Source organism: Lissotriton helveticus, chromosome 3_2 (assembly GCF_964261635.1).
Source record: "Lissotriton helveticus chromosome 3_2, aLisHel1.1, whole genome shotgun sequence".
NCBI lineage: Eukaryota > Metazoa > Chordata > Amphibia > Caudata > Salamandridae > Lissotriton > Lissotriton helveticus.
The window spans coordinates 406,316,968-406,333,572 of record NC_136062.1 but is presented as its reverse complement, the minus strand read 5'-3'; the positions used below and the strand labels follow the sequence as shown (position 1 = coordinate 406,333,572).

The window sequence follows — 16,605 nt, the reverse complement described above, 5'->3', positions numbered from 1 at the left end:
CCCACCTTTTTGCTGACCTCAACAGAGTTATCCATGCCCATTAAAGTCTACCTGTTAATCACAGTGACCTATTGTGTAACACCTGGCAGGAATTGCACATCTACTTCACACTTATTTGAATGCCAACTGCTGGTTGGGAGAAATTGGACAGCAAATAGAAATTAGCCTAGAAAAACGTCAGGAAACTGTCTCAAAGTTACTTTCCCTTAAAGTTACTTTCCCTTAAAATTCATTAAAAGTCCAACTTCACCACACAATTAGATTCTAATAACTATTATCAATAGTTGTTTCAGTATTTTTCTAGCTAGTCCCATCCATTTACAATATTAGGATTTTAATTTGTACTTTTGTTTTCTACCTAGGACAGCTAGGCCTGCGACAGTAGAAAGTAATTTTTAGGGGCTAATCACTATGAGGACATGTTTACATTTCTACATGTCTTACTTTTAAATACCAAGCAGCGTGCGTTGTGGGCTTTAAGGCCTACATTGTGTGACTTATTAATATTTAAAAGTGAGGTTTTGACCTGTCGAGTTTATTTTGACAAGTTGAATTGCAGTGTTTATACTGCAACAGGCAGGCTCCAATGGTAGGCATGAAGCTATATTTTTCACTGTTACTGTAGTGGATAACACAGTTGTAGTAGTTCACAACTGATACTAGTGTCTTACAGGACTAGAGTGCATTTCGTACCATAGACTAGGGACATCAGGGCTCGACAAATCATAAAAAATGCTCTAGACCTGCAGGTCTAGTAAACTACAAAATCTCCTCGACCTAACTTAAATGAACTTGACCTCAAACTCTGAAAACTGAGCAAATGTGACAAGTTAACAAGATTTAAAAGCATTTTTATTGTTCATGTACTTTTTGAGCACTAAAGATGCCTTTAAATCTTCCTATCTTGTCACATTTCCTCTGCTTTCAGAGGCAGAGGTCAAGTGTCAAGTTTGTATTCCTACTCGCCAGAAAGGGCGAGTAGGACCTAAAAAAAGCTCGTCCTTAATCAATCTCACTCGCAAATGCGAGCGGTCGAGTGAATTTGTCGAGCCCTGGACATGTAGGTGAGCTAAATTAGGAATATACCAATGTGACCATGTATAAAGGGGAGCCCTGGCACTTTACCAATGGTTAGAAGGGTTAAAGTGCACAAAGTTCTAATGCCAGCAAAAATTAAAGGTCCAGCAAAAGGCAAAAAAAAATCATGGTCACTACACAGAAAAGGCAGATTTCTTACAGGTGTTAATGGAGAAGATAAAGTAGTCAGACCTTGCTTTTGTCTGTATGTAAGTATATGGTATTTTGGTATGAAACTACCAAAATGTAGCAGAGCAATGTATAGGGTCAAAGACAAGTATAAAGTCAACAAGTGATAGGAGAGGTAGCTGGATTGTAAACTGTGGTGGTTTTTAAAGAGGTGAGTCTTCAACTTTTCATAAGAGCATTGGAAATGGGTCATGATGGATACTTGCATGTACTTCCACCTCTTGAATGCATAGATTGAAGCGTCTGGCTGCCTTGTTTTTTCATTTCTACACATCCTAGTCTGAAGTTAGGTGGTGTAACGGCTGCGGCTGTCCTCACAACCACCCACTATGTTGAGATTGTTTGCAAAATAAGCGTGGGTGCTGGTCGTGATAGCTTTGTAAATGACGCAACTTGTTTTGAAGATGATGCGGGCCGGCAGGGGGATCCAATGTAGTTCCATCAGGATGGAGTGATGGGACGCTGTGGATGAGACGAGCAGAAGCATATCAGATGCCCTCAGGTGCGAGAGGGGGCGGGGTTGGGCGTGGTGCTCGGGTACCTATGTCGGCTCCCGGCCGTCATAAATCACGGTGGGCGTGTGCTCATGACGGGCGGGAGCCGTCAGAACACCGCCCACTGATTAATTCTCTCGCACAGGCGGGGAATTAACCGCACGTGAGCAGAGCGGCAACATACTGAAGGCTCCCGGCCATCATGAGCACACGTCTAATGTGGCCGGGAGCGTCATGGGCACCGAAGGTGTTAAGGGGTGCCAGTGTCTAGTCTGGGAGTTACCTGGCATTTAGTGAAAGTTGTGGTTGGAAGCTGTCCAGTTTCATGTCATTTAGCCAGGTTTGTGCTGTTTCTTGTTTGTTGTTCTGCGCAAATAATAAAAGTTCTCTCTTGGTTGGGTTGTGCTACAGGTGGACATCCAGGTCTGGATATTGTGCAGGCAGGCGCTGGATTTCTGAAGCAGGGGATACTTTCACGTAGAGTTTCGTATTAACGGCATATTGGTGAATATTGATGTGGTAATCGGTGAGTAGAGGACAAGAGGATCCAAGTAGAGACTGTAGATGATAGGAGATAGTATGGAACCCTGGGGACACTGCAGGTGTTAGGGATATGTTGGGGCCTAAGTTCAAGTTCATGCATTTGTAAAGCGCACTACTCACCCAGAGGGTCTCAAGGCGCTGGCCTCGAGGTGCCCATGTGTACAAACTGGTGCTGGTTAGAAAGGTAGAAAGACCAGTGAAGGGCATGGCTGGTGATTACCCTTTGAGACCCCAGGGTGTGTGTGAGGGTAGGATGGTCATTTGTGAGAGCTGTGAGAATCAGAAAATTCAGGAGGCTGGGGCCATCTTCCACCTGTGTTTCAAGAAGTGTGGCTACAATTTGTAAGGTAGCGGTCTCCATGTTGCAGTGCAATCTGAATCCATATTGGTAGTGATACAGAAGATGGTTTGCATTGATGTGCTCTTGGAGTTGAACACTGTTGGACTTGACCCTTTCGCAGGGTTATCCACAGATGTGTTGCCTTTACTGTTCCATTTTTGTTGAATTTGTTTTTATTGGCCTTAGGACTTTGTGCACTTTACCACTGTTAGCCAGTAAGTGTTTGTGCTCTCCGTGCTCTTGGCATATTTAATGTACTTGTCAGTCCCTAGTAAAGTGCCCATGGCATGGAAATTAGTTGCTACTGGTGGGTGTGCTGCATTGGTTGTGCCACTCACTTAAATAGACCCTTAAACATGTTTCAGGTCTGGCATTACAGCCTGTATGTGTAGTTTTAAACTACCATTTCGACCTAGCAAAGTAAGCCTTTGGCCAGGCCCAAACCTTCATTTTTAATACAAAAATGTCAACCCTAGTGTACGCCCTCGACAGTACAGAGGGCAGGGTGCAATGAATGTAAAAAAACAGGACATGTATATTTAAGGTTAAATGTCCTGATAGTAAAAAACAAAAACTTAAATTCAGTATTTCACTACTGTGAGGCCTATCTTTCACATAGGATAACATTTGAGTTGTCTCATTTAATTTTATTATTGTAATTTCTAAATGGTGTCCTAACTAAAGATCAGACCAGATTTTAAATTTCAGTTCTGAAAATGCCACTTTTAGAAAGTTGGAATTATCTTAGCCTGGCCTGCAGCCTGTCTCTGGGTCACATGACTCGGTCTAGCTGGCTTTGTGTCTTCCTACTGCCTCTTTTAAATGTGGCTCCGAGCAGATACGTTTACTTTCTTTACTATTTACCTTTAATTAGGCTTTTGCCTTAAGGTATTCTTTTTGTGGCTTTACCCCAAGCCACCCACTCTGCCGCGATACCAATCTCCAATGTATGGAGATTCCCTCTCTTTCATAATCCTCCCCGTCTTAATGCACAGCGTTATGCTCTACCTACTTTACATTATGATTATTCCTACCGGTATTTCCTAGGTAAGTATTTTATTCTAATGAGTATCTGTTTTTCCCGTTCTTTCGAATATCTGTATGGCCCGTTCTTTTACCCTAACCGTTCTTTATTTTCACTATTGTTTACTCACTCTCTGTTTAGCGATCTAAATACTCCTTTGCTATTTTCGCTATTATTTAACCCAGTTTTATTGAATTTCGAGAGGATCGCAACTTTACCTCTGTCTGATGCAGGCCGCGATCTCCAGCATGAGCGTGCATCGTCTCAAACATTAAAGGAAAGTTCCTTGGCAACGGGAGACCCACATCCTCCCTTTGCCAGGACCCCTTCTTCTTCAGTTTCCCGGCCTTTCCGCCTGCAACTTGGTCGGTGCTCATCCCCATGACAACGGGCAGCGGCTGTTCGCTCGGGAACTGTGTCAGTTACTCAACTTCACCTTGCGATTAGCTGCTGTCCACTACGCTACTACAGCAAGTACATTTAAAGAACACATTTTATCAAATTTGCCCTAAAAAAAAGGGGGAAGATATATATTATATATACTCGAAAAGGTCACTCCCCTTTGAGGAGAACGAGATCCCTGAAATTTGGAACCCTCACTACTCTGATGAATTAAGGGGCAAAAGATTAAAGAAAAGTAAAAATGTGGATCAAGTGACCCCAAAGAGCACTACGGGAGGTACTAGCATCTCTTCAAATGTGGGAGGTCTTAGCACCTCAACTATCAATGGAGGTCCTCGCACCTCAAACTACCTGGGTGTCCCTAGCGGCACAACTTACTCGGGTATTCTTGGCGGACAAGACATCTGTGTGTTCCTAGCGGCACAAAATATCACAGTGCTCATTGTAATATGGGAGACAACAAATTTAATGATGATGATTCCTCAGACATAACTGATGAGTATGTCCTAGATCTCCATGAGGACGACTAAGAATTTTACAGTCCGTAAGAGGAACTCTCATCTTCCTCTAAGGACAATATCCTTGACCCTCCTGGGGGAACAAATGTTTTCCTCATTAAACCTCAAACACCCCAGAAGTTCGTAGTGGCCTCCACGAGACCATATTTCTAAATTCATCAAAAAGTGGGTAAGAAACCTCGTAGAACGTACCTAGTTTCTCTATATATTGTTATATCTGTAGTGGGTGCCTTGGGCCCCAAACTCTCTGAGGAGAGTTACAGCTGACGACGAAACCTCTTAGAGTGGGACACTCGAAACATTCTTAGAGCTGAATGCTCTAGACCATCTATCAAAGACAAAACCTGTCAAACCCCCAACTTGGACCCCGAGCTGATTAAATTCCTCTTCTAGCTCGGACGGGATCCAAGGAAAGAGAGGGACACTCGAAACATTCTTAGAGCTGAATGCTCTAGACCATCTATCGAAGATCCATGAAGGATGACAAGACTGTCTTGTCGACGTCCTGGGTCCGTTAGTCCTGGGTCCGTTAGCCAGAATCATAGAATCCGCTGAAGAAAGCCACATCAATGGCACTCCTCTCAACACCAACTTGATCAGAGGCTGGAGCCAGAGGGTATTGATACTCCTGAGCAATGCAAACGGAAGTCTCAACACAGAAAGACGTTGAGTCGTTTTGATAAAAATAAATCCAAAACTCAGTGATATGTCGGACAGAGAACCCTCACAAATCCCAAAACGATTACTCTATGGAGAAGATCTCATTAAATCCTGGGGAAAATACGTATCTACATTCACCGCCTTGGAAAAGGCCCAACAAAATCTGTGCAGAGTATTCAATCCAAATCTTTTTGGCCGGAACAGGCCTTTCTGCTGGGCGATTTAACCAAAGGCCCTATTCAAGATCCCGTGGCTACGGAAGAGGGTACCAGCAGTACAATACTCCTCAATTCTACCCCCAAAGAGGGAGAGGACCCCGCAACAGAGGGTTTAGATCCCGCGTAGCCATCAATTCTACAAGGGATTACTTTCCCCCCCTCCTTTCCCTTCTTTCCCCCAAAAAGTGGGAGGCAGACTCAAATACTTTTATCAGAATAGGAGATTGATCACTCAAGGGATTTATGATAGAGTACACTCATACACCTATGCAAACCTCTTTCCAGAGACATGTCTCTTTCTATAGATCTACAGAAAATAGTAGAGGAGGAGATCTCCTCCATGCTTCAGTAAGGAGCTATTATAGAGGTCCCCTTAGAAGCCTTAAGATTCATATTGTTCAACAAGGAAGTAAACTATGTCAACAATAGGTGCCTCCAAAGAATCCAGGTTCCTAAACCCTCTGGCTTTCAGTGAGTAACCATATCAAATTCAAGGTGCTATGCCTCCCCTATCAGGCCCTGCATGAATTAGGTCCTCGTTAACTCAAACAGTCCGAAACCTACAATCCAAAAACACCTTGATAGTCCCCCGCCCCCCTTTAACAGACTCAAATTGAGTTGTAGTTGCTTCTCTGACGAGGCCCTGGCTTTGTGGAACAGTATATATAAGTATCAAAGCAGCTTCTACATTACTGAGTTTTAGGAAAAGACTAAAAACGTAGCTTTTTAATTTCTAGTCCTCTCTTACTCTTGCCAATACTGCTATTGCTTATCAACACTAAGACACCAATGGATATACGAGCGCTTTCGAAATTTATAAACCTAACAAGAAGAGTTGTTATTCTTTCCACTCTGTGTGGAGTTTTGATAGAACCACAAATCGTTTTTTAGTAATGGGGGCTACCTCTTTCTATGATGCAATCCTTGTTGTTGCGTCCGGTGTCTTAGTACCTTTCTTTACACATGTGTGTCCGCCATCTTTAGAGGTGAATCACAAATCCAATATCTTTTACCCATCTGCTCTGATGTCAATTACTGGTGTAAGGTACCTACTTTCCAAGAAATGAAACTACCACTGTTATAAAGCAAATGACCATTGTGATGCTGCACTTCACACTCAGCAATATTTACTGTAGCTGACCCAGTTGGTGCGAAGCCCTGATTTTGGTCCCCCCGATGCTAGACCTGTATTTTATGAAATATATTGTTTTTCTGTCTTACAATTCTGCCCCTTTAATAGCCAAAAAGAAAACAATAATAACGACGCCGAAGTGCTTCGAAGACACTCAGACTGTTCCTCAATGGCGCCATTGACTATAGACCCTATCTTAGAGGACATATAGAGCCTAGCCGTTTTACTCTAAAAGCGCTTGGAGTACTAACTTGAGGCAAGAAGTTTTAACCTTCTTCTAGGTTTTTTTCTAGCTCTGTTTCACAACCCGGTGAATAAAAAAACTATTCTTACTAGCAGGGCTAGTTTTAGCTGTGCATTGGGCCTATTAAGTGATATATACTGTGTTGGACTGTGTCTAAGATTCCAAAATACTACCATCACCTAGTATTAGGATTGACTGTTTAATTTTGCAACTCTGGAGAGTGAGTTTTCCAAAAGGAGTAGTTTTATTATCTAATTGTAGTGCATCAGTGTTTGTGGCCTTGGCAATAGCCGCACCATGAACACTGCCCAGGCCCCTAAGACAAGCCTCATATTATACTGAGATGCTCACAAACGTAGCAACTCAAGGGTACATGTATTTTCTTCAGTTTATTCCTTGTCTTATTATGATTTGGCGGATCACGTCCAAGAAATAAATAGCAGCAAATATGGAAACTATACATTTGGCTATTATTAAAAAGTTGCCTCTAGATTCCTAAGTAGTATTTTTTTTCACCAAGGTGCATGTGGCGAACCTTTCAATATCATCTATAGAAACGTTGTCACTCATGTCATCAGAAGAGGGATTCCTAGAAGATAGTGTTCAACTATGTAGGTACACATGCAGCATCCACCAGCAGCTATGAATACTAATCTGTTATTGGGCAATTTGTTATACAGACCATCAGGAAGGCAAAGGAGGAAATGTGTCTGCTGTGATGGAGTGTTCCCTTTCTGCATTGTTGTTTTTGCGTGTGCATGTTTGTCAGCATCTTCCATATTTCTTCCTCCTGCAGCTGATCCGCTCCCTACACCTCCTCACCCGACACATTGTTTACAGATGCATGAATTCAGCTGAAGAGATCTTAGCGCTCTTTCCAGAAACCTTTCATCAAAGTCTGAAGAACCTTCTGGCTAAAATAATCCTACAAAGCGTGTAAGTATTTGAGCTTTGACAGAAGCAGCTTATCGGGATTGAAATTACATTGTGTGAATGTGTAGCCACCTGCCATGGCTAGGAGATTGTTGTCTCAGAAGTACCTGTGGGTAGATACATTGACAGTCTGTCTCCCTTGAAGAGACTGTTAGGGCTAGAGAAGGCCCAGTCTGATCCACCTAGTAGAAGGGCTACAAAAGTTTTTTTGGGTCAACTGCAGGAAATTTAGTCCTGTTGTGAAACCCACCCCAAATCCAGCACTAGGGAAGAGTGAGAAAAGTGACACCTGGGTAGCACCGTAGTCACTCAGTCGTCACAGAACTAGAAAAGAGATAGTCGTACATTGTGGAAGCAGAGTCCATGCCAACGAGAAGGAGCTGGACGGAGGAGGAAAGGGAAGGTTAGCAGTAGACGCTGGTGGTGGGGATGGTGGTGTGAGTAGGCATCACGGTATGGTAGTGAGACACGAAGGCGATCCTTAAGGACACAGATTAGTTTTTTTTTTACTATTCTATTGTTTTATTTTCTTTTTCTTGTTTTACTGTAAAAGGGGAAGATGTGTTATATTCCCATGTTATGCTGTATTGCATTGTACGCATGTTTTACTGCTTGGAATGGTGCATCTCTATGATGCTCCTGAGATTCTAATGTGATGTAGCAGTTGGTCCAGTTGTGTCTGGCAAGAAGCTGTTTAGGTTCTTTCTCTGAGAACACATCTACATCTGGATATTCCCTGGTGTATTTCCCTTTCAGTATCATAACAATTAGCATTAGAAATACCGTATTTGTAGTACATAGTTTATATTTCAGACTGTTTGACTACTTCCACCTGCATTCACTGACACAATTGTTTTGGGGCTTGTGAGGCCATGTGCAGGAGCCCTTGATCCGCTTTTCTATATTTGGAGCAGGAACAATAAGGGATAGTTCAGATTTAACATCCCATTCCTCAAAATAAGATCCTCTTGAAAAACTCCTATACCCCATTGACTTCTATAAGCCATCTGGCGGATGAAGTCTGGATGGCTGGAAACAGGTGGAGGTTTGGACTGTTCAAATAGAGCACAACTGTAGTTGCTTGAAATTGTTTAGCATATTTTCTTTGCTTGATAGCCAGAGACTTACTGTCCTAGAGGGATATTGTGTTAGCTCTAAAGAGGCCAACACCATTAAAAAAAGAAAAAAAACACTCAGCCTGAGTCATCGCGACATCCAGTGTAGCCTCACATTGGATTGATACTCACACAATTGTATTGTAATTGCATTGATCTAGTTCTGACTGCCCCAATGAGGCGTTGAAGTATTTTATATCAGGTGGCACACTGCTCTGTAGTTAGTGGTTAATCCAGGGTTTATTTATTCTTATTGTAGATATGTTGGTTATTAGGTCAGTCTTGTGCTCTAGGAAAATGAAGACTAACCTCCATGTTCAAGTGGTAATGTATACAGTTTACAAGATTTAAAAGTCATTATTATAGTGAATTAATGCAAGTGGAAAAAGAGGGGTGAGTAAATAGGATTGAGGAGGTTAGATATTGTGACAGAGCAAGGAGGGGTCAAACATCAACTGTGATGTATGTGAGCAGGAGAAGTAGATGTGTTAAAAAGATGTTGGTATTGCACGATCTGTTACTCGGAAGGAGAGTGTATGATTCATAAGAAGCGGTGTTAGGTTACAGATTTATAGTACAGTGTAAGGTGGCAGGTATGTAAAAGGGTATACAGAGGTAGAAGTGTACGTAGTCGGCGCTTGTTTGTATGTGGGGAGGGCCCCCCACCATTTCCGCAGCAAGAAGAGTGTCTGTCAGGCAGAGCAAAGGTCAGCCTGACACACACTCTTCTTGATCAGGTCAGGCAGTCAGGAGCTAGACATGCGCTAAATGTCCAGGGGCATTGCTGCCTGAGCTAAACTTTCCCAGGCTGAGGATTTTACTGCCTTATTGGTGTGACCCCCCTCAGCCTGGCAAAAGTGCCCTCCCCTGGTGATGAGGGAGAGCCTTACTGATTGCCTCATACCTGGGCACCTCCGTTTTAACCCCCTGAAGTTCCCATGACCTGTGACACCTCATCCCAAAGTGGAGTGGGGCCAGCAGTCTCTTGACCGCATCCCACTCTGTGATGGGTGAGGGACTGCTGCCTCTTCTGTGAGTGAGTGTGTATGTGTGCTTGCGTTTCCCCCACACCCAATACTTGCTAATATTACCAGCTGCCACTATGTGTATGGAGAGTATCATTCAAATCCGTAGATACAAATCATGTTATTTTTATGCAGGAGTTTTTGCAAGGTTGAGGTAGAAACCAATCTGAGGAACTATAAAGATTATAAAGTCTGACAATTAATTACCTATGGGCACGTGATAGAAGTCGTCCGTCTGGCTGTTAATGGTGTTGATACAATCTGTTATTCTTTTTTTTTTTTTACATAGAAATTGAATATTATTGAAATTGTTTGACTTTGTACTTGTTTTAATAGCATGATGTATTATGTCCATGTAGTCGGTTGTCTAAGTTTGTCTACTGATATTTTCAGGAGTGGACAATCATTGGTGTGTGCATCTGTTTACGTGTTTATTTTGTTGAGTTTCTTGACTGATATTACGGGTTGTTTGTTAATGATTCTGTGGATGTATCACTCTTTGGATCTTAGAGTGCCTGGGAGGGTATTTGTCTATAGGGAGAAAATGAGAACGTGTGGATTCTTTGATGGATCAGATTGGGGAAAAAGCAGGTCTTAACTATTCTTCTAAACTCGTAAGAGATTTTCAGTGGCTCTGATCTTTGCAGGTAGGGAATTCCGAGATTGTGCTCCTTTAACATAAAAAGTGAACAACTAATGGTTTTCTTCCCATACGCAGGAATAATAAAGTGTCGTACCAATCTGTTCCCAGGTTGGGACAATTTGTTGAAGTTTGCTTAGATGAATTTTGCTCCTTTACTATTAATAACTGAGTGATGCACAGTAGTTTGAAAGAGGACTGTCTTGCTATTTGTAGACAGTTTAGAGCTTTCCAAACTGGCTCAGTATGTAAGTGTATATTTACACATAGAAGCAATCTGGCTCCTTAGTGTAGGATGTAATTGTTACCTTACCGAAAGTTGAGATTGGAGTTCTATGATATAGTCTGTTAGAATAGTCAAGTTTTGAGAGGATGAATGATGTTGTTGCTTGTACTTTTTTAAGGCAATTAACCCATTCTGTGCTCATGACGAGCTATGCTCGTCATGAGGCACAGTGCTCAGGTGCTCATGACGAGCTGAGCTCGTCATGGCCGGTGGAACGCTCACACGCGGGGATAATTCCCCTGCTGTGCTGAACATTTCACAAAAACGGGTGCGGCCGTGACGAGCTCAGCTCGTCCTGAGCACTGTGCCTCATGACAAGCTGAGCTCGTCATGAGCATGGGGGCGCTGTGCGCGTCCCCCAGCTCCCCAGCACAGCGGGGGGGGATTACCCCCGCATGCAAAGGGTTAAAGATGTCGAAGGGTGTGTTTAAGTGTTTCCATTGTGTAGGAGGTTGATTGGGACAACCTGTCCATTTGAATAGTCTTGGAAAGTGTGAAGTCAAAGAAAATGATCTATTTTTCATGGTTGCGGTCATTTTTGGCAGAGTTCCCAGTTAACCTGGCCAGAAAGATATCCGGTCCTAGTATTCACTGCAGGTCAGTATTTCTGTTTTTGAAGCATTCAACTTGAGTTGATTCAACGTCATCCATTGATCTCGGCCTACAAGACAGGCTTTTAAATGCTGATGCTTCTCGTGTCCTTGGAGTTGTCTGGTTTGTGAATGATCTGTGTGTCATCTGTGCAGTTGTAGCAGGTGAGTCTGTAGCTGCTGATAAGATGTAGTAATGGTTAGATGTATAAGTTAAAGAGTACAGGTCAGATGATAGATCCTTGTGGAACTTCTGTTTTTTTGCAGTAGGATTCTGACTAGGAAGAAGGTATGTGGATCTAGTAGAATCTAGAGAAATCCAGTTGAGGGTGATGTGATCTATATCAACTTCTTTCAGTTTAAAAAGTAATGTGTCTTGGTGTACTGTGTCAAAAGAACTAGTAATGCAGCTGCTCCCCTTTTGTTGACTGTTCTAACACGCTTTAAAGGTCCCCAGCTGTCCACATAATTAGCTGTATTCCACATGGGCGATGTGTGAGTTTAAAAGGTGTTTCGTTAAGGGTGCATGCACAAATGCATCTGTCTATCCGTCCATCCATCCATCCGCCTGTCTGCGTGTGCCCCACTGAAAAGTCAAAAAGAAAGTAGGCTGTTAGACTGTACCTAGAATCTTCCTCAGTCCAGTCAACTTCTGAAAATAACTATTAAATTAAATGGCAAGTTAGTGACTGAAAAGAAAGGACATACGACTTGTTTTTTTTTTCATTTTGCTTCACAGGTCCAGCTGGAGACAAGAAGCAGAAGCTAGTCAAAGTAAGTTACTATATTTGCAAACCTTTTGACTCGTAGTAGACTCCTAAACAGTAAGATATTTTAGCACCACTGAACGTGAGAGTAGGCTGTGCCCTTGGCACATCCTTGTACTATTGTCAGCCTGATTACTAGCAAGCACTTCCTCTCCTACCACCCGGCTGAGCATCTTTGGGTGGGGCAATCCAACTACTGAGACAAGGCAAAGTGTGGTCAATGCCATAAAAAGTTTAAAAGTAAGCCATCATACACTCATCCTGGTACTCGTCCATACACTTATGCGTGTATTTATCCACCCACTGACTCATTCTTGCATTCATTCTCATAGTACTCGACAATAAAAATACAAACTCAACTATGATATGGAAAATAAATGAAAAGAAGAGAAAAAGAAAATGTGTTTGCCATCAAACAAAGCGGCTCCTCGAAGTCTGGTCTAAGTAGGGCACACTCATATTTTCACAGCGAGAATGTGTAACATACAAACAAGTCACTCTGCTGAGACTTTGTTGTTTCTCCATTTGTGGATTCTGTGTTCTTTTTATATGGCTAGTAGGATGCAGGAGTGTATCCCACTTTACTGTTTGTGTTAAAATCGTTTAAATCTTATAACATTAAATTAATTCTGCCTGGCTGGACAGCCTTAATTACATAGTACTAACTCTGAGTCTATACTTATCCCTCTTTGTCCATTGCTCCTGTCTAGGGACCACTGTGTCTAAAACTAGTAATTACCTAAGGACCCTGACCAGTTATTGGGTTCCCTTGTTCTTTAAAACAACCGTCAATAAGTGGCATATTTCAAAGTGTTTAACGATAAGAAGATGTTTTTGAACTTGTTTAGGCTTGCCAATATCATGTAAATTTGAACTTAAAAGGGTAATCCATCTATTGTAATATTCATTAGAGAAGATGCTATCCCCACAGATTTTCTGCAAACCGCAGAAGCACCAGCTGCCTTGTCACTGTAGTGATATGGTAACATTAATTTTCTACCTGTCCCTCTTTTAAGTGCCATGCACCCTACCTTATGGGCTGTAAGGCATACATTGAATTGGTGTACACATTTTTAAAAGGGAGCTTTTACCGATCATGAAAGGTTTATTTTGACAATTTGTGGTGCTATTTTACTCAATTACAGCTATGTAGCCCAGGAGCCAGGGTCGGACTGGGACAATAATTGGGCTTGGTCATCAAAATAAAAGTGGCCCAATTAGCTAAGCATATAGTAAAAAAAAAAGTGGTATTATCTGGGAAATCAAGAGTAAAAACCACCTGGTCATAAACCGGCCGCACTAGTTCAAAAAAAGACGACCAATACCCTGATCTGTCAGACCAGCCCTTTGGCCCTGCCTGCCCTAGAGGCCAGTCTGATCCTGCCAGAAGTCATGTTTGCCTTGCCACTGTAGTGGATGAGGCAATGGGTGCTGCAATCCTCTAGTGACGTTGCAATCCAGGCTCAAGGCAATTTTTGTTCCATATATAAGGTACTTGCAGGTAAGTTAAATATACCGATAGGAGTATGCCAATTTGACCATGTTTAAAAGGGGAGGGCTAGCGCTTTACTGCTGGTTAGGAGAGATAACATGAAGCTTCCTAATGCGCCCAAAAAGATAGGGTTCAGCAAATGGCCCAAAAATCGTAGTAATCACACACACTAGGTAGATTTCCTATATGTGCTTTTCACAATAAACATGGAGAATCCTGCTGCATCTGCCGTATCTTTTCCTTAATAAAACTGATCAGGCCTACAGCTTTAATCAATCACACAACTTCTGCCCAAACAATTGATGTACTCCAGAGAATCAACTTGTGACTGGAGATAAAGCTTCACCCTCAGTATTGATTCTGAAAGCTTTTGTTCTATTTGTCACATAATGTTTTCGAGATCTCCGCTATCATTCTGATAATCTGTTAGGTTTCATCTAATAAAATACCTATTTACAACCTTTAAGGCTATCCACCCTCAAAAGCTTATTATCTTTAACAAATACTATAGGCTAAACATTTGATAATAAACAGATCGGACCTGTCGCATATGACAACTTATCACAATGTACTAATCTACTCTATTGAGCATACACGTTTGTCCAAGGTGATCATTCTATGTAAAATACATACCCACAAATGAGAATTAGCTTCAAGATACAGGCCGAAAGCTAATGACTGCACTAAGCCATACCATTCGTCTTCCACAGGCATGCTGAATTTGTTTGTTCTGCGTAATATGGCTCATTATTACTGACTGCAAACTTCCGCAAGCCTGTAACTTTTTGTCGACTTGAGGCCAACAGATGAATGCAGGTGGAGTCCTGACAAGGGCAGCCTATCACAAGCCAGGAGGCAGCTGGGCTACAACCTAGAGTAATTAACTGCTTCAGCGCTACCGCGTTTACCTGCTGTGCGCTGAAAAAGTAGTAAATGGCTTGTTTGTGACAAAGCCAGCTCGTCATGAGCGCAGGGCAGGTAACGCCCATGACGAGCTGGCTTTGTCATTAGCGTCGAAGTGGTTAAGCAGCATAAATGCTACATATGTGAGAGGAAGGTAGCATTGTACATATTCACTAAATATGTTTTTGAACTAAGGTTTCTTCTTTTTGTGTACATTGTCTACCACCTTCACAAAGTGTGTCTCTCCTCCTGTAGTTTCTCTGCCGCGTCTTGTTGACATGGATTGGAGAGTGGACATCAAGACCTCATCGGACAGTATCAGCAGAATGGCCGTACCCACCTGCCTGCTCCAGATGAAGGTAAGTCAAGGCACGGTCCCACTGTTTCAATACAATACTGCCATACCGTAAAAGGGCAGTAAAAAGAAACATCTCTCATGATTGGCTGGAGCATCACTTAGCTCCCGGGTATGTGAAATATTTGAAGTTGACTTTTGGCTACTTTGTGAATTTGTTTTAAATACTCACTTGCTACACTAAGGGAATGAAAGTGGCAATTTCTTTTCAAGTAGTGATTTCTAATTTGACAAATAGTAGATGTTGAGGAAGAAAACCCCACACAAAATGTGTGGTTTTTTTTGGGGGGGGGGGGGGGTGGAATTCTTGCTACCAACATATATTTGCAAAATAGTGCCTCACAAAAAAAGTTTGTTGCGGAGATAGTGTAGGGTTAGGAAAAGGACAATTTTTATAACTACGTGCAGTTGTAAGTTTTATTACCTTTGCAAAACTTCACCAGCAAGATTCTTATTGGTGGACTGCAAGGACCTGACAGTCCTTATCTCCTGTCACATTGGGAGAGCCTGTGGGCGGTGGCCTGGTAATCTACATTTGTGTATCCGACCTTGACTACGCCTTTTAGAGAAGAGCCAGAAAACCTGTAGGAATGTTCATCGTTCTCTAAAGAAGTCATCGTGGTCTGATTTTCAACCTGTCTCTCACACTTGTTTCTTTTCCAGATCCAGGAGGATGCCAGCCTCTGTGGGGACGAGCCCTTGGTATCAGCGGTAACGGTGGAGTTGAGCAAGGAGACGCTGGATACCATGTTGGACGGGCTGGGGAGGATACGAGATCAACTGTCGGCTGTAGCGAACAAGTGATGTAACCCAGAGACGTGAATGTAAATAAAGGACATTTTTGCATCCCTGTGTCTCCCAGGATTCCTTTTTTCCTATGTATAGAGTAGATCTGCAGATGAAAGGGAATGGTATCCTCATACTTGTTCATGACATGTACAGGGAATTCAAAAATTATTTGTGATTTGTTTTTAAAAAGTTGATTAAGGAAAATGGAATAAAAAATAGGGTTGAATTTTCCATATGATACCATGTAGGAAATATAGACCTGCCACTGGACCATTTTTAGGTCGAGCTATTTATAGCTCTGAACTATTGCAGGGGAAACACCACTCTTGATCAAGCGGATTCCTCCCAATGCATGTTGTGTACTGAAGCGTGATGCTTCGCCAGGCGCGCTCTTGGCCACACACCCCATCCCCATATGCTCGTTCCCTCCCACTCACTCGCTCATCTGCCCCCCCACCCCCATCCGACTTGCAAGTAAGCCTCTATGGCATTCCTCCTGTTCATTAAGCCTCCTGTGCTCCGTGCATTCCCTCCTCCCTTTTAGCCCATCCCTTTGAAGTCTGCTCGCATTTCCCTCCTCCCCCTTCTGGGTCCTTGGCTCCTCGCATTCCCCCCTCCCTTCTCGCCAAGCCATTTCATGCGCTGCTGCCTTCTCCCTACTCCCGTTTTCGTTAGTTGCATTCACACTAGGAAGTCGATTTTAGGTGAAGACGTTTTCAATAAGCTGCACAATGAATAACTTAATCACCATCTTTTAATTGTACTTTAACTATATTGCCTTCTACTAAGGAACTTCAAACTAGTCATGTACCCTGTACTAGAACACTTGAAAATGTGCCTCCATCTGAGTCCAGTCGGCTCCCGCTCAG

General features: G+C 42.6%; 1 protein-coding gene across 1 annotated transcript in view; it reads left to right on the top strand.

The window, feature by feature from the left end:
* COMMD9 (COMM domain containing 9) overlaps positions 1-15,795 on the top strand; it is a 39,395-nt gene extending 23,600 nt beyond the window's left edge. The window contains exons 3-6 of the mRNA XM_078684679.1: positions 7,638-7,777; positions 12,170-12,204; positions 14,848-14,951; positions 15,611-15,795. Coding sequence (XP_078540805.1) covers positions 7,638-7,777; positions 12,170-12,204; positions 14,848-14,951; positions 15,611-15,751 — 420 coding nt within the window. The 3' untranslated portion in view covers positions 15,752-15,795. The remainder of the gene's footprint in view (positions 1-7,637; positions 7,778-12,169; positions 12,205-14,847; positions 14,952-15,610) is intronic.
* The last annotated feature ends 810 nt before the right edge of the window (positions 15,796-16,605 follow it).